General features: G+C 43.9%; 1 protein-coding gene and 1 long non-coding RNA gene across 4 annotated transcripts; one reads left to right on the top strand and one right to left on the bottom strand.

The window, feature by feature from the left end:
* LOC311595570 lies at positions 1-23,368 on the top strand. Of its 3 annotated transcripts, XR_014778494.1 has the most exons (5): positions 1-298; positions 9,955-10,160; positions 12,881-12,988; positions 14,832-15,253; positions 22,394-23,368. It is a non-coding gene; the product is annotated as an uncharacterized lncRNA (long non-coding RNA). The 3 variants fall into 3 exon arrangements; XR_014778493.1 differs by lacking the exon at positions 9,955-10,160; XR_014778492.1 differs by lacking the exons at positions 9,955-10,160; positions 12,881-12,988.
* On the bottom strand, positions 10,662-11,114 carry LOC311595744 (large ribosomal subunit protein uL15-like; the record flags this gene model as incomplete). Its single annotated transcript, XM_084778733.1, has 1 exon — positions 10,662-11,114. The coding sequence occupies one exon, from the start codon at positions 11,112-11,114 to the stop codon at positions 10,662-10,664; it is 453 nt and encodes a 150-aa protein (XP_084634859.1).
* Positions 23,369-25,939: the final 2,571 nt, after the last annotated feature.

Here is a 25,939-nt window from a genome sequence, read left to right as displayed (position 1 = left end):
TCCAGAGCAGTGGCTTTGTTTCTTTTCTCTTGGCTGCAGAGGATGCAGGTGGCACTTTCCTGCACTGTGAGAAGCAGAGTACATTTTTTTCCTCCATTTCAGATGGGCGCCAGGACTCAGGAAGGACCCTCATGAGTCCTCCCTCCGCTGAGCAGGCGCTGGGCCCATCTTTCTCTTGATGGATAACAACCCTTGTCGATAGAAGGCTGGGGGCATCTCTGGCTGGACTATGCCACTGTGGAATAAAGGCAATTAGTAGGCGAGTGGGCCTTGAGGAAGACCAATCACAAGGAGAAAGGTAAGAAAAGCAAAACCCACCCCAGACCTTCAACAAAAGCAGCAATGCAAATGGTTTGAAAAGTGTTATATTAAAGGCCAGCTTCTCAAATTAAACTGGTGTTGAAACTTCATACAAAGGAGTGGGGCAGGTTTTTTGTTTTTGTTGTCCTGGAACTCACTCTGTAGACCAGGCTGGCCTGGGACTCACAGGTTCACCAGTCTCTGGCTCCTGAGTGCTGGGATTAAAGGTGGGCTCCACCTCACATGGCCAGGTTGTTGTTATTTGTTTGGTTGCTTGTTTTTGTTGTGGTTTTTTAAGTACTAGGGATTAAACCCAGAACCCCAGACATACTAATCCAGTACTCTACCATCTAGCTATATTCTTAGCCCTAAAAGATTGACTTCTTTTTCTTCCAGTGCTGGGGATTGAACCCAGGGCCTCAAACATGCTAGGCAAGTTTTCTACTTCAGAGCTGTACTCCTCTGTGCCCAGTGTTTTCAACATTGATTGCCAATGTTGAAGCGAGCCTACATTTTCACCCAGTAAGTGGTTATTACTGTAAAACGTTATTCCCTAGGCCTATATTTATTTTTAGGAATATGAAAATATACGTGCACGATCTGTGTCAACCTAAGACACAATTAGTACAGGGAATTTTCCCAGTAACTTATTATAGAGTAAACACAAAGCCTGCTTATGACTCAGGCTTTGCAGCTCTCGTAAGGAGAGTTAGTGGTAATCACCTATTGGCAGTGGTTAGCAATGGAACAGGTAATATTAACGTGTTGATTTTAGTACCTTAATATCGTCTATTAATTATTCACAAAAGCATGATGAGTGTTTATCTTAGTGCCCGCTGACAAAAATAACTAAGCTTGAGGAGTACGAAAAGGAAATTGCTCAGCCGGGCTTCATGGCACACGCCTTTAATACCAGCACAGGCAGAGGCAGGCAAATCACCGTGGGTTTGAGGCCAGCCTGGTCTACAAAGAGACTTCCAGGACAGCCAGGGCTACACAGAGAAACCCTGTCTCGGGGAAAAAAAGAAAAAAAGAAAAAGAAAAAGAAAATTGCTGAAAGCTATCTTCTACAGAAACTGGTTTTTGTTTGTTTGTTTTTTTAACTTTCTTTGCGTTATGCTGCAATGACTATAGCCTGGCATGGTGGCGCACGCCTTTAATCCCAGCACTTCAGGAGGCAGAGGCAGGTAGATCTCTGTGAGTTCGAGGCCAGCCTGGTCTATAAAAGCAAGTCCAGGACAGTCAAGGCTACAGAGAAACCCTGTCTCGGAAAACAAAAAAAAATAAAAAAAATTAAAAAAAAAATTATATAAATTGCCTTGGTGACATCAACAGTGACAGACTCCTACCCCCCACCCCCACTGTGTATTTGGAGGTTGGACAGGATCTTTTACTGAACCCAGAGCTCACTGCTTCAGCTAAGCTGGCTAGCCAGCAGGCCTCTGGGATCTGTTTACCTCTGACCTCACCCCTCCCAGTGCCTTGCGCACCTTTTTTATATGGCTGTTGGGCATGTAAACACGGTGCTGCAGCAAGCTCTTTATTGACTGAGCTACCTGCCTCCCCCCCCCCCCCCCCTGACCTCTGCTTTCATGTCAATCTTGAATTTCTGTAGGGCTGAGTGGCTACAGAGACACAGCACTGACTACACTACCTAAGGAAAACCTGGGTACACACATGGAGACGTTAGTGTTCCCGTCTTTAGAAGCAAAAGCTGAGACATGACTGCGAGTGTTTTGGCCATAGGTTGAGGACAAGCCTAGAGAAATTATTAGAATTCTTGAATTTTAACAAACTGTTGCAGTCTCTAGGTCTGGTTTTCCCCTAAATTATGTCAGCGAATACAATATCAGCTGGAAGGGGTATCCTGTTCTTTAATTTGAAAGTTTAACACTTGTCCTCAAAATGCACACAAGCCAGCTTCACACAGTAGCAAAATACTGAGATTAAAAGAGAAGAAGTATTTACAATTTTTCTCCCAATACGGCACTTATTGGATTTGTGGTACAGTAGAACAGTCAGCTGTTCAGTCTAAAGAAGGTTCTTAATGGTGATTAGATTGTATTATAGAAGGCAGATTAAACATAAACTTTAATCAGGTCACTTATTAGAGCAGAGGTGTTTTAATATTTTAAACATGCATTTGTTTATTATTACTATTCTTTGTGTGTGTGGGGGTATGTGCCACAGTACATGGGTAGAGGTCAGAGGACAGCTTGTAGGAGTCAGTTCTCTCCTACCACGTGGGTCTCATGGATCGAACTCAGGACATCAGGCTTTGGGGCAGCACCTTGGCTCACTAAGGCAGGCTGGCTGTCCTTACAGCACCTAGGAGGTGCAGCTGAGTGCATCTCCCTGGGTGTATGTGCTTGCTTATCTTCATGGTTATGGTCAATGCTGCCATTTCTAAAATACTTTATGAAAGGCATTTTAATATTCTCAAGGAAGTAAGAAAAAAAAAGGTCTTTTGTAGAGAATCCTTGTCCCTAACTTGGAGGGCAGTCAGGGTAAGTGCTGGAAGTGACCACACTCAGTACCTTTATAACTTGGCCTTTACTTTATTGCTTTAAGAAACAGCATGCATATTTAATTTAGAGTGAAGGTATTTAATATTACAATTACTCGTCTAGAATCGAATTTAACAATTTCTGCTATCTAAACATGAACATCCAGCCAGGCGTGATGGCGCACACCTTTAATTCCAGTACTCCGGAGACAGAGGCAGGTAGCTCTCTATGAGTTCCAGCCAGCCTGGTCTACGCAGATGCTTCCAGGCCAGGCTGGGCTACACGGTGAAACCCTGTCTCAAAGCAACAACAAGCCAGAGACAACCAGAAAGAGAAACATCCAGTGGAGCACTGTGACAACTGAGACCCAGCACCTAAGAGCAGGACTGAGAGTTTGTGGCTGTGTAAAACAAAATATGCTTTGCCCTGTAACCCACCTGCTGTCATTCTGTCTGTTTCGAGATTACATTCACATTTCCTGGAAGCTGGAACGTGCATCTTGCAGACCGAGACAGTGGTCTCCTCACTCAGAGTTACTTACTTACCCCAGCAATGGATGGGGAGAGATCTTTTTTTTCCCCTTCAACTTTATGACTGTGGGTGTTTCCCCTGTTTGTATGTTTGAGAACCACTTGCATGCCACGCCTGATACTGTCAAAGGCCAGAAAAGGACACTGGATCGCCTGGAACTGGAGTTACAGAAGCTTGTGAGCCACCACGGGGGTGTTGAGAATCAAACCTGAGTCTTCTGGAACAACAGCCAGCTTTTAACACTGAGCCATCTATCCAGGCCATAAGTTAGATCGATCTGTCTGTCTGTCTGTCTGTCTGTCTGTCTGTCTATCTATCTATCTATCTATCTATCTATCTATCTATCATCTATATGTACTCATTTGAGACAGGGGTTTCTCTCTGTGTAGCAGCCCTGGTTGTCCTGGAACTCACTTTGTATACCAGACTGGCTTAGAACTCACAGAGATCTGCCTGCCTCTGCCTCCAGAAGGCTGAGATTAAAGGCGTACGAGGTGTCACATCCCCTGAGTTTGAGTTACAGGTGGTTGTGAGCCACTTGCCATGGGTGCTAGGGACCACACTTTGGCCTCTGCAAGAGGAGCAAGCTTTCTTCACCACTGAGCCATCTCTCCAGCCCCTGTTGCTAAGCAACATCGGGAACATGCGGACAGCAAAATAATCTCAGCTGCCCCTTGGGAAACAGGTCAGACGCTGAAACACTAACCCTTCTTTGTGGTTCAAAAAAAATTTTTTTTTTGGAAAAATAAGGCAGAATTGTTTCAAGTAGGCCATGTGTTCCCTTTTCATTCCCCCTTTCCACTCTTCCTTCCTTCTATCCTCGCTACCTCCCCTCTTCTCTTTTTTCTTCCCTTCCTTTTGACAAGGTCTCATATATCCCAAAGTAGCATCAAATTTGTTACATAGTCAAGACTTTGGACTTCTGATCCCCCTGCCTTTTTTTTTTTTTTTTTTTTTAAATTTTTTGAGACAGGGTTTCTCTGTGTAGCCTTGGCTGTCCTGGACTCACTTTGTAGACCAGACTGGCCTCGAACTCACAGCGATCTGCCTGCCTCTGCCTCCTGAGTGCCAGGATTAAAGTCATGCACCACCACTGCCTGGCTCCCCCTGCCTCTTCTTGAATGCTGGGATCTCAGATTTGTGCTACCATTCCTGATTTATGTATTGCTTGCTGGGCATTGAACCCAGGGCTCCTGGGCAAGCACTTTATCATACAGAACCCTCAAGTTTCGTTTCTGTGTTCAGATATTATTATATTAATTATTAATGTTTTTATTTTATTAATTGGTAAAAAACAGAAATATTTCAAATATACAGAGAGGAAATACATGCAATCATTCAGCAAACATCTACTGATTGTCTGTCTACATGATCTCCACGTTTGGGACTCATTGGACAACTCTATGGCCCAAACCCTGGCTTTATGGAACACATATTTTAGCAGGAAAGACAGGCACCAAAGGGTTACTACCAGAGAGATGGTCTTGGATAGACAACAGGTGACGGGGCCTCGGGCCTCCTATGTAAACACACTGATGGCTCTGTTAGCCCTTTACATAAGTGTACATAAGTGAGCGGCTCCCTGTGGTATAGGCACTGGTGGGCGGGTGGGTGGAGAAGGGGTGAGGGAGTTTTCAAAGTATTAGTGTTCTTAGTCTAAGAAGCCAGGTCAAAGGAGTGAAGATAAAAGAGGAAGTGCTAAGCTTTGACGTAGGGTAGGAACGGAAGATGTGAAAAAATAATTTAGATTAAAAAAATATATATATAACTTGTAAACATCCAAGAGATTAAATAAACCATATTTTGCCATACTTTTTAGAATATTTAAAAAATATAGTTGCAGAAATAGTCAAAGAAACTCTTATTGATCATTTACTTTTCTATCCTTAAGAAGACTAATATTGAAGTGAATAATTGTTCTCTCTCTCTCTCTTTCTCTCTCTCTCTCTCTCTCTCTCTCTCTCTCTCTCTCTCTCCATGATATTGTCATGTATGCCAGGTGGGTCATGAACTACCCTCTTTCACCCACCATTTGAGTGTTGGAAATACAGGCTGGAGTCACCACACCAGGCTGCTGTGTGACAGGCATTCAGAGGGGGTGTGTTGTTACTGATGCACTTGGATTTGGAGCTGCTTGCTTCTCTCAGTAGCTGAACTTACAAACTTTTCTTCGTATTTATCCATAGTACTTCTCTGCTTTGTTTTGTTTTGTTTTTTAAATGGAGGTAAATTATGCCCAACATAATTATATTGTTTTAGTAGTTTGTAAGTAGGTGAGTACATCACATAATGTTCATAATGCTGTGTAACCACTATCATTAACCATATTGGGAATGCTGTCATTATTCTTCAAATAAACTGTCCTTTTTAGAAAATAATTACCCTCCCCAACATACCCGGGAACCTCTCTTCTAATTCTGTCTCTGCATCTTTTTTTTTTTTAAGGTGCTTCATTTTAATGAAATCATGTGATGTTTGCCCTTCTGTCTTTGCTTACGTCACTTACCACTGTTTTCAGGGTGCATCCATATTGTTATGTTTATAAAATATCCTTTTCTTTCGACTGAGCAACACGAATGACGGCCTTTTAGTAGCATAAAAACACACCACGATAGTCAGATTGTGTGTGCAAGACGGTGAAAGAGCACAAGCTCATGGGCGATGACTTCCGGCTTCCTTTTTTAGTATTTGCCCTCGCCCTTAGCACAAAGTCGTTCTTGCTAAATTCTTTTCGAGGGACTTCATGAACATCATGTGTAAGCTGTACTGAATGCCATCTGCAAGGGCAGGAACGTGTTCACTGTCAAAGGATCGGGCCCTGGAAGGCGGCCAGGCTCCCTGCTCTGAGCCTGAGCCGGTTGCCCGTGGTCTCCTTTGGCCGGAGGCGGGCAGGTGCGGAGGAAAGGGACAACTGGATCTCCGGAGCAGCTGCTGCTTGCTGACCGGAAATGGGGCCAGCCTAGCAGGGGGTCGGGAAGAAACCTTTTGGTAATGGGTTCTGTAATTTCCCTCCCAGGGTGGAAACAGCCTTTAGAAAGGCAGAGCCACAAAGAGAAACATGCATGGGGCGATTAGACTTTGTGTAGCTTTGTGTCTTATGCTCCACAGGATGGCCTCTGAAGTCTGAAAGACCCGTTCTGGACTAGCACAATTTAAAACTAGACACTGTGATTTAGAAGAGACACAGCTTCACCTTTCAGACTTCATCTTTCAGGAGAATCGATACTTAGATAGGTTTTCTAAATAATGCTCAAAATACACATTGTTGTTGTTATTGTATTATTATTATTATTATTATTATTATTATTATTATTATTATTATTATTATTATTAATCAGCCAGGGGGAATTCTAATTACAACTCCCCTTTGTCCTTCCAAATTTTAATTTAGATTTAAAGCAGCTAGGTGTGTTTTTCTTTTTTGTTTTTGTTTTTTGAGACAGAGTTTCTCTGTGTAGCGTTGGCTGCCCTGGACTCGCTTTGTAGACCAGGCTGGCCTCGAACTCACAGTGATCTGCCTGCCTCTACCTCCCGAGTGCTGGGATTAAAGGCGTGCGCCACCACCGCCCAGCCCTACGTGTGTTTTTCTTAACTGGAGCCTGACCCATTCCTTTTGCAGGGCATCAACCACAGAGGGATACGTCCTCATTTTTGGAAGCCAGTGTGTGCCACTGCCCACTTTACAGACACCTCAGCTAATATTTGCAGCTATCGTAAAGTGGATGGCATCATATTCGACACTTTTCTTTATTTACTTTTAAAGATTTATTTATTTATTATGTATACAATGTCCTGTCTGCATGTACAGAGGGCACCAGATCTCATTACAGATGGTTATGAGCTACCATGTGGTTGCTGGGAATTGAACTCAGGACCTTTGGAAGAGCAGCCAGTACTCTTACCCTCTGAGCCATCTCTCCAGCCCCACTTTTATTTTCTAAGTGAGGAAGCCACAGCTGGAACAGAGCAGTGTAAATAGCAGCTCGGGTCTAGCATCGGACATGGCAGGGAGCATAGTCTCACTTGTTCTCTAGTGTCAAGATTATTAGAGGGGATCAAGACAGACAGGGGGCTGGAACCACCCTGTTAAATACAGGTCCAGAGACTGAGGCCCAGACTGCCAGCAGCCAGCCTCCTATCTCCTGGGCCTGGTGAGCTGCAGCAAGAACGTGTGGAATATCTTCGAAGCCAGAAGCTCCACATGCTTTCATGCAAGGTTGCCTGTGGTTTCCTGGAAACTACTGTATGTTCAGTGGCCTCACTAAAGGAGGCCTTATTAAAAAAAAAAAAAATAAGCAATTTGAAGAAAGGTGAGCTGGGGGGCAATATAATCACAGTTTTCCTAGAAAGTGGAAGAATGGCTTGAGACGTCAGTGGGTTGATTCATTTTTGCGACCACATTTAACCATCGGTCCTGTTTGCCCCTCCTACCTGGCATCTCTTCCCTGAGGCTGCCAGAGACCCACCAGCAAGACCTGTGTTTGCATCGCAGTGTCATTGGATTGAAACCCCAAACGTTTCTGTAGCCTGCAAGAAATAAGCAAAAATGGAATCTTGCTGCCAGAAAAAAGCCCACACAGGCATTCCTTGGTTCTGTTGTTGTATGTGAGAATCAAAACTGTTATTTGTTATTTGGATATTAACACGAGTACCCCAGTACCTTTAGCTATCTTTTTCCTATTTAATCCAGAGTATTTTAGGGTTAATTTTAGTCTGCAGTTTGTCTTCTGCTCAGGCTGGCCTTGAACTCACGGTGCAGTTGAGGCTGGCCTTGAACTGCTGACCCTCCTGCCTCCCTGTGCTCTTTATAGACGACCACCACCATACCTGGCTGTCTCCTTGTTTTTGTTTTTGTTGTTTTGTTTTTCAAGACAGGGTTTCTGTAATCCTAGCATTCGGGAGGTAGCGAGGCAGGCGGATCTCTGTAAGATGGGGGCCAGCCTGGTCTACAAAGTGAGTCCAGGAGAGCCAAGGCTACACAGGGAAACAAAACAACCCCCCCACCCCCCCTACCCCCACCAAAACAAAACAAAAGATAATGCCAGGACTTTGTTTTGCCTTTTTGTTTTGCAGCTCTGGGGGTTCCATGAAGGGACTCTGGCTTGACCACAGACCTACTATCCCAGCTTTGTTTGTTTCTGATTGCTGAAGGCCTCCCTCTCCCTGGGCCACCAGAACTGCACGCAAGCCTTGATAGCACCACTCCTCTCCTGGCCTGCTGTGTCTGAAACCCTCCTCTTTATTTACGAGAACTCCCTTGTCAATCCTCAGCTATCCCGTTTAGATACCAGCAGAGATTAGAGGGCCTGGAGACTGTCCTATTTTGATATTATCTCTGTGTCTTCTAAAGTCTTCTTCTTGTAAACAATCTTGTAAATATTTCTGGAAGCTGTTCCACTTAACGACTTTTTCTGGTGCTAATTCTGTTACACTGGCAATAGGTTCCTTTTTTTTTTAATGAGAATGATACAAATTTAACAGTTGAGGGATTCTTCTCATAGTTACGGTTTGTGCCATCATCACTTGAGTTCTAGGGTGTTCTCATCACTCAACAAGAAACCTCCTACTCATTATCAGTCGCCCCCCATTTCCCACCTACCCAGAGGACTTGTTTGGTTTCCAGCACCTACAGCTCAGGCACTGTCTCACTCCAGTGCTCGCTGGATCTCACTTCCATGTTGCTTTCGTAGGAGAACAAGGTAATTCGATACAGGGGCAGTGTGCAAAGGCCCGTCAACCCCAGGGAGGCCTCTGCTGCCTTCGCTGCACCAGCTGAACACCAGCTTCAAAATCACTGGCCTCATTTCCAGTCGGGGGATCTGATACCCTCTTCTGGCGTCTTCAGACACCCACATTATACACGGATACACACACACACACACACACACACACACACACACACACACACACGTGCGCGAGCGCACACACTCACATGTGCACACACACAAAGATGTGTTTATAATCTTACTGTATACACCTTTAGCCGTAATTGTCACATTTACACAGAGGGCGAGCGCTTTGGGAACACTTATGTTTCATGTTTTGTTTCTCAGCTGCCTTTTCTGTGACTTGAGGAAGCTGTTTAATTAACATGCTCGCTTCTGTCCAGCCTTTTACGTGGAGTCACTTAGTGTTCTGAATATGGCGATTACCTTGTTCTCTTCTGGAAAATAATATTGAGCTGAGATCCAAGGAGTGTTGGATCTGGCTCAGGTAGATGCTGCCTCCCGCCTTTTCTTGCCTCACCAAAACAAGCCAGTTTCCTCAAGTAGAACGAGTCCCAAATGAGCAAAGAGAATTCAGAGGAAAAGTTGCTGAATAAAACATGGCTTGTAGCTGGGTGTGGTGGCACATGCCTTTAATCCCCGCACTTGGGAGGCAGAGGCAGGTTGATCGCTGTGAGTTCGAGGCCAGCCTGGTCTACAAAGTGAGTCCAGGACAGCAAAGGCTACACAGAGAAACCCTGTCTCAAAAAACCAAAACAAAAATGGCTTGTGTACTCTGCCTCCACAATGGAGGACCTCCACACCCCCATTTTCTCTTTCCCTGCAAAAAGTCTTGGTGGTCAAGACTGCTGAGCCAAGGGATCTTAGCTTGTTTACTGTCTCTCCTCCAGGAGGCTTAGCCCCCACACCTGTGAGGAAGGACCTAGCGTTGCAAGCAGCTTGCAGATTCTGGGCTAAAATCCACCTGTGGGAACTGAGCAGGAGTGTCCCATGGACAAGCAAGATATCATTGCGTGCTGAGCCTCCTGCCTCTGCTCAGAACGTCTGCTGTCTGTCAAGACAAGACACAGAACACTAAGCAGGGATCCCAGTGGAGGTAAGCCCTGGACAGGTCATAAGCCCAAGAAGCTAACCCTGGTGACAGTGTGTATCTAGAATACATCTGTTCTCTCAATCACGGAAAAAAAAAAAAAACAAGTACACTCACCATCACAATATATATTTTCTTAACAAAAATAGGTCTGAATTCGTTCTGGTCAATTTTCTTTTTTCTATGACTTTGCTCATATAATAACTACATTAAAAACACACACACACACACACACAATTAATTCTAAATGCCTTATAAGCACTTTTTTTCTTGGAAACTGTGAGGTATGGTAGGTCCTGTGACTACAGTGGCCATTTTATAGATGAAGACACTGAGCCATGGGAATTCAAATAATACATTACCCCAATTCTGCAGGGCTGAGCCAGTGTGCTTGAGAAGCCAGGCTTCCAATCTGCAGTAAACCCTCTTCTCTGAAATACACGGACAGCATGCTTATAGCTGTATCATTTGTCTCCGTTTTTTTATTTTTTTAAAGTGAGCATTTAATTAACTTCCCCTGGTGGCACAGGCACCTCCCACACCCTCAATCTTCTCTTCAGCTCTTCTGCTAACGAATTTGGCCTTCACGATGACCGGCTGCTTAGAGAGCTTGCCCTTCCCCAGAACTTTGTAGTAACCCGATCGCACACCATCGATAATGGGAGCAGCTCTGGTCTTGTTTTTTGCAGCCTTGACCCATGTCTGCTCACTGACCAGGGTCCACAGTTTATCCAGATTGACAGCCGGGCAGAAGCTCTGGTTCCTCTTTAAGTGGTAATGCCCGACACCAACTTCCCCCAAGTCACCTGGATGGTATTTATCGAAATTGACCTTGTGGTGATGCGTGCCTCCAGCATTCCCGCGCGCTCCAGGGTGCTGGTGGGGCTTACTGATGCGGCCGTAACCGTCGTGGCTTAGGTGACCCTGCAATTTCCCGGTATTCCTCAGACTAGATGGCATGGCAACTGCAGAAAGAGCCATTTTGCCTCCATTAAAAAAAAAAAAGTGTTTTAGAGCCGGGCGTGGTGGTGCACGCCTTTAATCCCAGCACTCGGGAGGCAAAGGCAGGTGGATCGCTGTGAGTTCGAGACCAGCCTGGTCTACAAAGTAAATCTAGGACAGCCAAGGCTACACAGAGAAACCCTGTCTCAAAAGACAAACATAATTTTTTTCTTTTAATATTTGAAATATATCCCCTTCTTCCTCTTCCCCCTTCTCTCTCTCTCTCTCTCTCTCTCTCTCTCTCTCTCTCTCTCTCTCTCTGTTGTGCCTGGGGCATTGGATCATCTGGAGTTGGGGTTATAGAGAGTTGGGAACTGCTCTACCTACTTATTTGTTTTGCAAAAGCAGTATGTACTCTTAACTGTTGAGCCATCTTTCCAGCCTCCCACCTTTTATTTTTGAAATAGGATTTCATGTACTCTCACTGTATAGCCAAATATGACCTTGAACTTCTATCCCTTCCTGACTCGAACTCCCTTGTGCTGGGATTCAGATGTATGCCGCCAAGCTTGATCTCAAATTTTGGAAGGTGATGGTTTTGGAGAGTACCCTACTTTTTCTTTTTTCTTTTTTCAAAACCCCAAACCAAAGAGATTTCCATCAGTGCTCATATCTGTAGAGAATCCCAGGCACCCTTCAGGTTTTTGTGGGTGACCCTACCTACCAATGATCCAATGAAAACTGTTTCAGACCTCTCATTTCTTTGAATCTTACTCAGTTACAAATATGGGGAAAAACACAACCAGGAAATGATCACGCGCATAAGAAATGCATCCCCAATCAACAAAGAATGTCATTAACTGCCCTGTCCCTTCTGTTCTGATAAAATGGCTTTTGAGAAGTCTGATAAGATCCAAAGCAAACAAACTGCATTTCACAGAGCTCTGCAGAAAATACCTCCACCCTCAAAACAGAGGCCACGGGGTTTGTTGTTGTTGTTGTTGTTGTTTTTGTTTTGTTTTTTGAGACAGGGTTTCTCTGTGTAACAGCCCTTGATGTCCCGGACTTGCTTTGTAGACCAGGCTGGCCTTGAACTCAGAGATCTGCCTGCCTCTGCCTCCCGAGTGATAGGATTTTGTGTTGTTTTTGTTTGTTTGTTTTTAAGCAAAGGTTAACCAAGTTCTTGGGTATAAAAGAATTTTTTAAAAAGCACTTTATTAAAAAAAATAGTGAAGATACAAAGTTATGATGCATCGGGAGTAACCAACAGTGAGGAGGCTTCAGGTTTTCATTCTTTTTTGCTTTGTTTGTTTTTCAAAACAGGGTTTCTCTGTGCAGCCCTAGCTGTAGACCAGGCTCCCTCCAACTCACACAGACACATACATACACACAGACACACAGACACACAAACACACAGACACACAGATAGACGCATACATACACATAGACACAGACACACAGACACATACACACACACAGACACAGACACACAGACACAGACACACACAGACACAGACACAGACACACACACACACACACACCAGCCTGAACACTACACTCTTTCAGTCCTGAGATTACCGGTGTATGGCCCCATGTACTGTGTACCATGTTTGCTCACTACTTTTTAAATTTCTGGGTATAAGATAGTATTGTATTAGCAGTTGTGTTTTTTTCCCCCTGCCCAAATAGAGGTTTTTGATTTTTTCTGTTTGTTTTGTTTGGTTTGGTATGTGTGTGTGTAACACAAAAGTTTAGAAAATATTATTTATTTATTTATTTTCAAGACAGATTTCTCTGTGTAGATCTGGCTGTTTTGGAACTTGCTCTTGTAGACCAGTCCAGTCTGCCTCCTGAGTGCTGAAATTAAAGGTGTACACCATCACCACCCATTGGTAAATAAAATTTAAAACAAATTATTTAGTAAAGTGAATAAATAAGTTAATAAAAATTATTTCCTATGTGAAAAATGTATTGCCTGCTAAAATATGCACAGGAATTAAAATGATGTCAGTTCACGCTTTAATCTTTTATATATTTACTTACCTATTTTATTTTATTTATTTACTTGCACATTATGACACTGGACAGAGTTGAGTCCAAGGCCTCTGAGCTGCATCTTCAGTTATACCTGGGTTAAAAAGATGGCTGAGAGTGTATGAAAAACAGCAGTGGGCCAGAATATTTTAGTTACAGCATAAAGGCATCTTACATTTTAATTTTTATTATTTTATTTATTTATTTTTTTAATTGGAGAGGCCAGTGTTGACTTCTAGCCTTCATAGGCAAATGTACACTCATATACAACATTTTTTTTTTTTGAGACAGGGTTTCTCTGTGCAGCCTTGGCTGTCTGGACTTGCTTTGTAGACCAGGCTGGCCTTGAACTAATAGAGATCTGCCTCCCTCTGCCTCCCCAAGTGCTGGGATTACAGGTGTGGGCTACCACGCTCAGCTACATTTTTATTTTTTTATTTGTTTGTTTTTGAGACAGGATCTCACGTATCCCAGATTGGCCTCTAATGCTCCTGCCTCCATCTCCCATGTGCTGGGATTATAGGCATGCCCCACTGTGCCCAGTTGACACAGTGCTCTTGGAGGAACCCAGAATGTGCCAGGTGAACATTCTGCCAATGCAGCCACATCCTAAGCTGCTCACATTTTAACCTTTAATTTTGACGAAAGCTGGCATTAGTAAGTTTGGTTGTCTAGTGCCCCTTTGTGGTTAAAATTCTCAACTACATTATGTTATAGTTCAGAAAACAACAAAACCAAAACCCACAATAAGACATGTCTTTAAATGTAATTATTGGGGGCTGGAGAGAGAGAGATAACTCAGAGGTTAAGAGTGCTGCCTGCTCTTCCAAAGGTCTTGAGTTCAATTCCCAGCAACCACATTGTGGTTCACAACCATCTATAATGAGATCTAGTGCCTTCTGGTGTGAAGGTGTACATGCAAGCAGAATGTTGTATACCTAATAATATAAATAAATCTAAAAAAGAGGAACGGAAAAAAAATGTAATTATTGGGCCAGAGAGTTGGCTTAGCAGTTACAAACACTTGTTCACTTGCAGAACACAGGGATGTGATTACAAATACCCACCTGGTGCCTCACAACTGCCTGCTACTCTACTCCCAAGGGATCCAGCACCCTCTTCTGTCCCCAGTAGGAACTGAGCACATACATGCAGCAAACACTCATATCCAAAATAGTAGATTTAAATCTTTTAATTATCAATTAAGTGTCACTTGTGAGTCTTCCTGTGGAGTGTCAGCTGACCTGTTTTTCCTGGAATAGACAGACTTTCCAGAAGAAGAGACACCTTAGTACCAGGCAAAGAGGAACCCTTGGTTATTTTCCTTTTCAGTTTAGGTGGGTGCGAGAGGCAAGGCAGCCAAGCGGGCTTAGCTCATGTGACCTGTACTTCAGTAGTGGCAGGGACGGGGCACAGCTCCACATTGTCATCCTCAGGGACTACAGAGGAGGTCCCGTAGTCTCCAAGGGCCACACATCAGGTAAAACTGGACCCTTGTCTAAGACACAAAAAAGACTTAAGGGTGAGTCAATATAAACTAGGCCGTATCCTTACGCACTCAAGTTTTAGTGAAAACCGGTGCTAATAAGTCCGGCAGTCTCCTGCCATCTTGTGGCTGAAATACTCAACTACATCATGTTAGATTACAGACAAACCCCTTCTGTTTCCTCCCAAGCTTGTTAACTCAGTTTCACTTGGCAGTCTCCTCAGGAATGGTCAGCCAGCTGTTCGGGCTTCCTGGGACAGAGGAACAGTGGCGATTCATCTTGGATAATCATTTGACTGGATCTTGAATCAACCGAAATGCAAATTATTTGGAGCAGGAAGGCTCACCCTAAATATGCGTGACGCCTCCTGTAGCAGGACATGGGAGAAGGAAGCTTTGATGTTCGCCTACTTGTCCTGACTCTTGCTGGCAAGTTTATCTGTCCTGTTGTTGCGACACTTTCTCAGCATTAGTGGAACCATCTTCTTTGGGTTTGCAACATAGACCTGAGACCAGCAGATCCACACAAATCCTGCAGGCCTTCAGCCCAGGCTTAAGATTTCTGCGACATCCAGCCTCACAGACTTGGCCTCTCCAGTGTGCGATGGCCACTGTTGGGCTATGCAGACCAGATCATGTAAGCCACCCTAATATATCCGCCTCTGTGTATGTATGTTTATATTTATTTATATCATATATATTCACAGGTTCAGTTCGCTTCCTTTAGATAATCCTTATTAACACATATTGTGGTATCAGGAATGGGGTATTGTTGTGACAGACCTGACCATATTGTGGGTGCAAGTGGAGCGTTCAAAGCTTAATGCTCCGTGGGAACTTGAGAGCAAAGCAGACAATGGGGGTGGGGGTGGGGGTGGGGGTGGGGGTGGGGGTGGGGGGGGGAGGAGCCTGGGAGGAAAGGCGTGGGCCATGAACTTGGCTAAAATATATCTTTAATATAGATGCTAAGCACTCAGGCTAAGAGAAAGAGAGGCCTCCAGGAAAGAGTAAATCATACCTAAGTGTGGCTATGAGTTTCTCCTGGGAGAGTTAAAATTACGTCTTAGTATTAGCCATGTATGCTGTTTTGGTGGCTCTCAAGCAACAGCTCAAAAGGTTTCTAAGAAGCTTATTCGCTCCTCATTTTCCTCTTTTTTTCATAAGTGAAATTCTGGTGTGTTTATAATCTGATAAAGCAAAAGGCAGGAGCCATTAGACGTTTAGGATATGTCTTTTGTTTTTGCTTTTTGAGACAGGGTCTCTCTGTGTTAACCTTGGCTGTCCTGGACTCGCTTTGTAGACAGCGATCTGCCTGCTTCTGCCTCTTGAGTGCTGGGATTAAAGGCATGCACCACCACGCCCGGCCCTAGGATATGTCTTTAACTATAAATATGGCTTCTGGTGAGATTCCTAGAAAACTGTAGGTTAATAATTGGAAAAGGAGGGCTGAAGAGGTGGCTCAGAGGTTAAGAGCACCATCTGCTCTTTCAAAGGTCCTGAGTTCAATTCCCAGCAACCACATGGTAGCTCATAACCATCCATAATGAGATCTGGTGCCCTCTTTTGGTGTGAAGCGGTACATGCAGATAGAACATTGTATAAATAATAAATAAGTAAATCTTTCTAAAAATTGGGAAAGGGGAAAGCCCTTAAGCAAAAGTTGTTAGATGTGTTGAAATCCTTGATGCTGGTTTGAGTAACGGCTCCTGTCAGCTCATATGATTGAATACTGGCCCCTAGTTGGTGGAACTGTTTGGGATGGATGAGGAAGTGTGGCCTTGTTGGAGGAGGTGTGTCCCTAGGAACAGGTTTGAGGTTTCAAAAGACATGTGCCACTCCCAGTTTGCTCTCTCTGTCTTCTGTTTTCAGAGCAGGATGTTTGAGTGTCCAGCTGCTCCTGCCTCCACGCCTTTGCTCAGCCATCATGGGCTCTAACCCTCCGAAACCACAAGCCCGATTAAACACTTCCTTTTGTAAGTTGCTTTGGTCATGGTGCTCTGTCACAGTGATGGAAAAGTGACCGAGGCTCTCCTGTGTCTCAGCTGGTGAGCAGTCAGCCAGATTCTTGGGCGATGGGGCACTTTCCTTCGTGGGCCCCCATAATTTACCCCTGTGTTTCAATTCTCCTCAATTTCAATTTATTTCCCACTCTGGTCAGGGCCTGTGCAGAGGAGAGAAGGAGAGTCAGGCTTCTCCCTGGAACCTTTTCTGTGCTGACTTCAGGGCTGCACAAAGTTGTGAAAACCAGGCCAGGAATGCCTGCGCAGATACCAGCACAGTGTTTGTCAGCATCTCTTTCTCACATCCTTAAAAACATGTATCAGCCACTAGAAGAATAACAAGGAGACGAAAACCTCAGGCTCATTTTTCTCATTTAGAATCAGTTTGTATGTGGTATGGTATATATAAAACAAACAGTGCCTGGAAAATGTCAGCTAAGCTTTACTGTCAACAAACAAGCTGCTTTGTACAATCTTTACAGCTACTAAAAATTTCAGCCATAGTGCTACGCCCCTTGAAATCACCGTGCAAGGAGTCACGGTGGGGAGGACTGAGCGTCCCAGACCAGTGTGAGATACAAGCAACAACCATGTCTGAAAACACGAACTGAGTGACAATTAGCAACAACAACAAAAGAGTGAAATTTATTTATCCCTGTGTGGAGTTAAAAAAATGTTGAGTCCTGCAAGTACCGCCATAGACAGCGCACAAACAATGCCGCTCCTCAAAATTCTGCTATGCTCCACCTGCCTTTCCTCCTCCTCTTTTTTTTTTTTTTTTTTAGACAAGGTTTCTCTGTGTAGCCCTGGCTGTCCTGGAACTCACTCTGTAGACCAGGCTGGCCTTGAACTCAGAGATCTTCCTGCCCTTACCTCCCGAGCACTAGGATCAAAGGTGTGTGCCAGCACCATCTAGGTGTGCTCCACTTTTCTATAATGAACTTTAAAGCAAACCATATTTGTGTGTATCTAGGTCCTTGACCTTTATAAAGTATGTGAATCTGAAGAAGAAAAATAGACTTTGATCTTAGTGAGCTCAACTACTCCTCTTTGGCAGTGCCCACACTTGAAATCATTTTTATTCTGGCCCATCATTTCCAGCTGCCCCAGGTGACCCCACATCACCCCATGCATTTTCTGTGTTTAGTGGGCACAGCGTAGCTCTTTCATGGAGAGCCTTGGTTACGTTTGTAGGATTTTAGCCCTGTATGTTTCTTCCATTCATTGTTACAAAACAGCTGTTTTCTCACTTAAAAAAAAAAACTGCTCTTTAAATGTGTTAATTGAATGTAGAAGTGGCATACAGCCCTCAGGCTTGTGTTGTACACCAAGCCTGCCATGCATGCCCTTTCTCCATCTCCAAGTCTGGCTAAAACGGCAGTAGCTGTTATGTTATTTTCTTCCTAGAGACAGCTCTTGGGGCTGCACACATTCTAAGATCTTGCTGTACTAGCGAGTGACATTCCCAGCCCAGCCTGGTGTATTACTCAAATTAGAAACAGACCGCATGGCTTCTATCATATTTACTTCGTATCCTATACATGTGGCACTGGGATTTTTGCAGCCAAGTAAAATGTTAATGTTTACCCTATGAGTGTACATTCTGCTTCATTGATTCTGCGGGTACACCTTCTTTGCTTGGTTGCCCACAAAGGGTGGAAGGGACAAGGCATTCCAGGCTCACTGTCTTTCTTTGGCTGTCATGCCATTTTGGCCCATCTTCTCACATCTCTTAAACAACAACAAAACAAAACAAAACAAAACAACAAAACCCCACAGGCTGGAGAGATGGCTCAGCACTTAAGAGCACTGACTGCTCTTCCAGAGGTCATGAGTTCAATTCCCAGCAACCACATGGTGGCTCACAACCATCTACAATGGGATCTATTGCCCTCTTCTGGCATCAGATAAATAAATATTTAACACGCCCCCCCCCCCCACACACACCATAGCTGGAGTCACCTAAAATACAGAGGAGTCACATGTCCATGAGTTCTGCAGACTTGCAAATCCATCCGTGACACTTTACTTAGTGGGCTGTCAGGACAGTGACGAAAGGTTGCCTCCTAATTGACTATTGTCTTGTACTATATTACACAGTTATGGAAGGAGGATGCTTGCTGTGATGGAGGGAAGGCAGGGAGGGTCAGCATCAGGAAGTTGTTAAGAATCATTCATCAGTTCCCTCTGTGTCCTCTCTTGTGTGGAGAACGGATTGGATTCAATGATAAGGGTTATAAATGCTAGGTGTGTACTAGCAGGCGGTCGGTGAAAGCCGTTTTCCTTCTGCAGAAGGTGTTTCTAGGGGGTACAGGGAAATCTTTGCTCATGCTTATTTAGTGTCACCCCATTCCTCTAACTTCCTACTGCTGGGCAAGCTTCCTTCTCCTCACTGTTTCTGAGTCTGGCTTTTGTAGATCCCAAATGCATGTGTGTTCACTCATTGTTTGCTCTTGGTGTGTAGTTTATTACACTTGGCATAACGCTTTCCATATTCACTTCTGTTACTTAAATGACTGGATTTCTACAGGTTTTCATTCAAATTTTTAACGTTTTGTTTTGTTTTGTTTTGTTTTTGAGACAGGGTTTCTCTGTGTAGCCTTGGCTGTCCTGGACTCACTTTGTAGACCAGGCTGGCCTTGAACTCACAGTGATCCGCCTGCCTCTGCCTCCTGAGTGCTGGGATGAAAGGCGTGCGCCACCACGCCTGGCTTAAAGTTTCTTTTCTTTTTTTTTTTTTTTTTTGCCTTCATTTACTTTATGTGTGTGAGTGCAGGGGTGCACGCACATGCCACAGCATGTGTCTGGAGTCAGAAGACAGCTTGAGGGAGTCGGTTCTCCCCTCTCACCATGTGTGGCCCAGGGATTGAGCTCAGATTCTCAAACTTTAGAGCAAGCATCTGTGCTGGTCCTCTGTCACATTTAAAACTATTGTGGTCATTGGTTGACGAACACTTAGGCTTATTCCATATAGTGGCCACTGCGAAGAATGTTGCAATGAATGTGAAAATACAGTTTTCTTTTCAGTATACTGAACTAATGGCCTTCAGGTATACATGTAAGATTGCTGAATTTTCATCATCATCATCATCATCATCATCATCATCATTGTCTTTCTTTCTTTCTTTCTTTCTTCCTTTCTTTTTTGTTTTTTTGAGACAGAATTTCTCTGTATAGCCCTGGCTGTCCTGAACTCGCTTTGTAGACCAGGCTGGCCTCGAACTCAAAGAGATCCGCCTGCCTCTGCCTCCTGAGTGCTGGGATTAAAGGCATGCGCCATCACACCTGGCTTGTTTGTTTGTTTTTAAGAAAAAGAATATAAAGTTGATTGGGAGGGAAAAGATTTGGGAGGAGTTGGGAGAGGAGAAGGAGTATGGTTAAAAGTATTGTATGGAAGTTTATATGTGTGCATTCCCCCAAATGTGTGTATGTACACTATGTAAATGCAGTGACCATGAAGGCTAGAAGAGGGTGAACTATCTCTTGTGAACTGCCATACAGGTTCTGGAAACTGAGCCCTGGTCCCTTGCAAGAGCAGCAAGTGCTCTTAACTGCCGAGCCGTCTCTCCAATATAGAGCACTGGATTTTTGTGTTTTAGCCTCCTTTCCCCCTCCTTCTGTAATACTCCAATATCATATATGCTGGATTATTTGATATCCCAAAGGTCTTGAAAATTGTACTCCTTTTTTCAGTTGCTTTTGCTTCATTCTTTTCTGTGAGCTTGCATGCGTGTGTGTGTGTGTGTGTGTGTGTGTGTGTGTGTGTGTGTGTGCGCACGCGCATGCTGTGCAAGTGTACATGTCTTAATTGATAAAATGTTTCTATGTAGTGGCCTGGTACTCCTATATAGCCCAGGCTGGCATCAAACTTGTGGCGGTTCTGATTTAATCTCCTCATTATGTAATGTGCCACTATACAGAGCTTTGTGCCCCCTTTGGGCTCTGCTGTCTGTCTGAAAGGCCATGATTTATGTGCAGGCTCTTATCTACTCTAATCTCACCTGGTTTTGTTTTTATTTCTAGTTGGGTCTTCTGTACACCATGCCTCCATTCATGTTTTCACTCTTGAGTATTTGAAGAATATTTAGGACACTTGCTACAGTATCTTGTCTGCTTCCGTCATTGCAGTCACTTCTGGATTTATCTCTGTTTTAAAAATTTCTTCAGGGTGAGCTGGCAGTGATGGCTCATGCCTTTAATCCCAGCACTCAGGAGGCAGAGGCAGGCAGAGCTCTGAGTTGGAGGCCAGCCTGGGCTACAGAGTGAGTTCCAGGACATCCAGAGTTACACATAGAGAGATCCTGTTTTGACCACCCCTCCAAAGTTTTGATTTGACATTGGACATTGTGTATATAATATTGCAGAGGGTCATATGTTTGCAATTTCTTAGAGTGTTCAGCATTTTCTGGCAAGAAGCTGAGCTATGTGGAAGGCAGGATGGCCCTTTCTGTTTGTGAGAAATGCATTTCACTCACTGGTTATTTACATGGCTTTTTTCTCACACTAAGTTTTACAAGCTGGTGAACACTGATATATTATTTAATTTACAGAGCTATAACTAGAACCACAACTCCAGGACAGTATAAATATGTGGCTGAATTAAGATTATTGCATATCATCATTTGGTCAGTTATGCAATCAAACAAATTACCAAGGATTTATATGTTATGTCACAGCTCCACAGGTCTGTAACATCTTAGATATTTGCTCAATTTATGACCAGACACTTTTGTGTGTCTTAGTTCTCTCCCCCCCATTTTTAAAGATTTATTTATTTATTGTATATGAGTGCTTTATCTGCAACAGAGGATATCAGATCACATTATAGATGGTTGTGAGCCACCATGTGGTTGCTGGGAATTGAACTCAGGACCTCTGGAAGAGCAGGCGGCACTCTTAACTACTGAGCCATTTCTCCAGCCCAGGACAGGAAACTTTTATTATTTATTTTGCAAATAAGGTTAGAAAGAGAAGGGGAAAAAACACAATTCAAAGAAAACAAATTGTCAACGTACGTGTATGGGAAGATGGTAAGAATTTCAGAAAATTTTATGAATATGGATTACTTATCTATAATAAACCCCTGTACCTTTGGAAGATTTACCAAACAAGAACACGTTGCACCTACTCTGCATGAGGACAGTTTACTAGACATGGCATCCTTCCTGGTCTTTTTCAGGCTGTGTCTGTTACTGTACTTATAAGCATGTACAGCCATATCTGGAGTTTAAAAGGTGCACATGCTGGGGATTTGAACTCAAGTTGCAGATACTGCTGTCATGAGCTTTGTGAATTCAAGTTATGGATTCTCTACTTACAATCCACATGAGCCTGTCTCCCCTGTGAAGTGGAGAGAGTCAGTCACAGCAGATGGTTTTAGGAGAACAATGGACGCAATATTCTTAGCTAACTACCATTTTGTGCAGCCATTTTGTAATGAAAGCTGTTATCCTTTCTTTCTTTCTTTTCTTTTCTTTTCTTTTGGTTTCCTTTTCTTTTTTTTCTGAGACAGGGTATCTCTGTGTTAGCCTTGGCTGTCCCAGACTTGCTTTGAAGACCAGGCTGGCCTCGAACTCACAGCAATCTGCCTGCCTCTGCCTCTGCCTCCCGAGTGCTGAGATTAATGTTATCATCATTTCTTTTCTCATCTTGGTGAGGGTTTAGCATTGCTTAAATGCTCTCTATTACCAGGGTCAGTCATGTAAAAAAGAAAAAAAAAATTCACATTCTCCAACTCTCTTCCATTTTTAGTGATAATCTTGCCTCTTTATTTATAGATTTCATACACGAGACATAGATCACTGAGTGTGATTTTCCTCACCATGTGCATTTCACTGCCAAATGCCGTTTGAGCTCACGGAGAAGCCAGCTCTGGAAGTGGATTTTTCTTCCCATCCCATTTTAGACCCAAGTGTGTTTGTCTCAAAGCGTCCTCCAAGGGCCCCGTGCCCCTAACTCTGCAACCAGGAGGAAAGAAAACAGTGGACACTTCAGGTGTCTGCTTTGGTAAGAGACATGCGAAGTTCAGCCTGAGAGCTCTGCCATGAAATGAAGAACTCCAGCGGTCTGCCTCAACGTCCACAGTCAGCTTCAGTTGGATGTTGGGAACTCTGGATTTGATGATGTCATCTCTGCGCATCCCTTATTGGTTCTCTTACTTGGAAGCCTCATGTGACCGGACACTGCTCTGCCTAGACTTCTATGTCAGAAACTCCAGCTGACTGCTTCTACGGGCTCCTCCACTGACATCTGATGGATGTTTTGAGTACCCAATTTGATGATCTATCATCAAACATTGCCGGCTCTTTATCATTCATTTACTTTGCTGGCTATATACTCAATAAACTCATTCAAAATTGGGAATATGACTACCATAAATCACTCTCAAGACTGTATAGAGCATCATCCCACATTTATAGACCTATCTGTCATGTTCTTTGAACTAAGGCATGCTTCTCCATGTGTGGTCCTTTCCACAGTCACTATCACCATTGCGTATGTTAGTCTCACCACAGACCTACAATGTCAGGTTTGGTTTTTTTTTCCTGCAGGGACACGGGATCAGTGACTTCAAGCCTTTGCAGGAAGGCTTAAGTTTAAGGATTGCTGATTCCCTGCACTTATACCTTTACCCCTTAGAAGTACCCTGCTAGTGAAGTGAAATCACTTCTCTAGAATGTTGGGAGATACAACACCATGAATGACCAACTTAGCCTGATCGCACTTTCCCAGGACGGGCGGGGTGCTAGCGGAAGCGGCATGGTGAAAGTTCACTCGAGAAGACTTCCTGGTGATTGAGTAGGGTGCATTTTTGTAGATTTTGTTAATATTTGCTTCACTTAGTGCATCTAAGACTTAGAAGATAAAGTTTTTGCACATATTAACTTATCCAATCTGACTACCACGGGGAAATATATTCCCTTCTCTTTAAAGGAAAGGACTTCATAATCTATCCACCATTGGCATGAGTTTGTAAGTTTTATCCTTTTGTAGAGTTTCATGCCCACCACACAGTCTTCTCCACATTTCCAAGCTCTTAAGTGCTAATAATAAGAGATTAGACTGACCCAAGCAGATAGGAAGATGATAACCATATGATAAAACTTGGAAAAACAAGACTATCTTACAGATAGATGAACATAGAGGTTTCTTTTTGCACTGATTTATTTCCATACCATCCTGAGACTTTGGGCTATGTGAGTCAGAGTAGGGAGAGCAGTGACTAGGAAGAAAAAGACTCAATAAGAATGGAAGAGTGGCTGGGCGGTGGTGGCACACGCCTTTAATCCCAGCACTCAGGAGGCAGCGGCAGGTAGATCGCTGTGAGTTCGAGGCTAGCCTGGTCTACAAAGTGAGTCCAGGACAGCCAAGGCTACACAGAGAAACCCTCTCTCAAAAAACCAAACCAAACCAAACCAAACCAAACCAAACCAAAACCAAAAAACAAATAAACCAAAACAAAAAACAAAAAACAAAAAGCAAAAAAACCCCACAAACAAACAAAACATCCCAGAAAACAAAACAAAACAAAACAACAGAAGAGTGAGTTTTCAGGTAAGAATTTAGGAAACCAGGGAGCAAATTGCCCAGCGTTTCCACTCTGGGATGAGGTTTTCTCTGCACCTACTTCGTGGTCCTAAAAACAACAACTGCACAGAAGGATTTCCTAGCAAGGCTGAAGGAAGATAAATGTTAAAATGTTTGGGACTCTGACCCACCTCCTCAGTGGACTAGTTCCGCTAGTGTTGACAGAACATCTATTAGCACTAACTACCACACGTAGTCTAGGACAGTATCATATCAAGCCCGTGGTCATTAAATGTTTGTAGTACCCACCTGCTATTCTGACAAACAAAAATGTGTCCTCCCATTTCCTTAGGGCATGACTGCCAGAGAGCTATCCTCTCTGTATTTGATATGCAGTCTGCTAGTGGACAGGGTCCAGTTTAATGGTGCCTATTCAGTTGCAAGGTAGCAAACTAACTTTTCTGAGCAAAACCCATTGTTAAATAATGAAGACTCACAGGACAACGCAAGTAGCTTGAAGAACGTGTGGCACACTGCTCACGGTCCGCTCTCCAAGCACACTCACTGACCAGAGGAAGCCCAACTTTCCCTTACAAGAAGAACATTATGATAGGCAGATTTGGGCTCAGGGGTCCCGCTCAAACTATGGCACCAGCCAAGGTCAATACGGGCCGTAAACTTCAAACCCCTACCCAGATCTAGCCAATGGACAGGACATTCTCCACAGTTGAGTGGAGAGTGGGGACTGACTTTCACGCGAACTCTGGTGACTCATATTTGACCATGTCCCCTGGATGGGGAGACCTGGTGGCACTCAGAGGAAGGATAGCAGGCTACCAAGAAGAGACTTGATACCCTATGAGCATATACAAGGGGAGGAGGTCCCCCTCAGTCACAGTCATAGGGGAGGAGAGTAAGGGGAAAATGGGGAGGGAGGGAGGAATGGGAGGATACAAGGGATGGAATAACCATTGAGATGTAACAAGAATAAATTAACTAAAAAAAAAATAATAAAAGGAAAAAAAAAAAGATTTCTGTGCTGTAACTAATAGTAACACAGCCATTTCATCCCACACGTGTGGCTTGTAAAAATTCAAAAGATTCAATGACTGGTGCTTGAGGAATGACAGAGCTAGCTCCAGTCCATGACTTGTTCCTAGAAGTGCAAAGCAGGGAGGAACTTAAGGGGGACCTTATGTTGGAAGGTCCCTGCTGTTTGAGGTTGTACTCTGCCCAACCCGGACAGCCATTCTGAGCTTGGTGTTAGGTGTAGGTCTCCCTCTCGCCAGCAGGGCCTCCTCCTCTCTGCCTGACTCCATCTGGAGAGCATCTTTAGACATAGATGCCCCTGACCACATTTGATATAGGGCTCTTGACACAGCTCCCTGCTATCTCTCCCCTCCCTGTGCCTATAGGATAATTAGGTACTGTGTTCCCTTTCATATGATAGGAGCGTGCTGCCAAATGCTTAATTCTAACCCATATGTACACCTATCTTGGGAGCCCCCCTACCTACTCCCCAAGGACTATAAAGCCTTTGCTCTCCCTGAATAAAGTTGGACTATCTCCCTGAAGTGGTTCCAGGGGGGGGTCATTCTCCATCGTGCTCATGGCCTTCCAAGCCCTGCGCCTCTCTTCTGCTCCTCCTGCCTTCATGGGCCAAGCCCCAGGGAAGGGGAGTCCCACACCTTATGCTCTGTTTCATGAAGAAAGTAACATTAATGGAGGTTTACAATTAAAGATATGCATTTTACTGTGACCAATGCTCCTATAAGTTGTCCAGTGAATACAGTCTT

The sequence above is a fragment of the Acomys minous genome, assembly GCF_964271855.1.
Source record: "Acomys minous genome assembly, chromosome: 4".
NCBI lineage: Eukaryota > Metazoa > Chordata > Mammalia > Rodentia > Muridae > Acomys > Acomys minous.
Note: the sequence above shows the minus strand (reverse complement) of the source record. Positions and strands in the feature narration are given on the sequence as shown.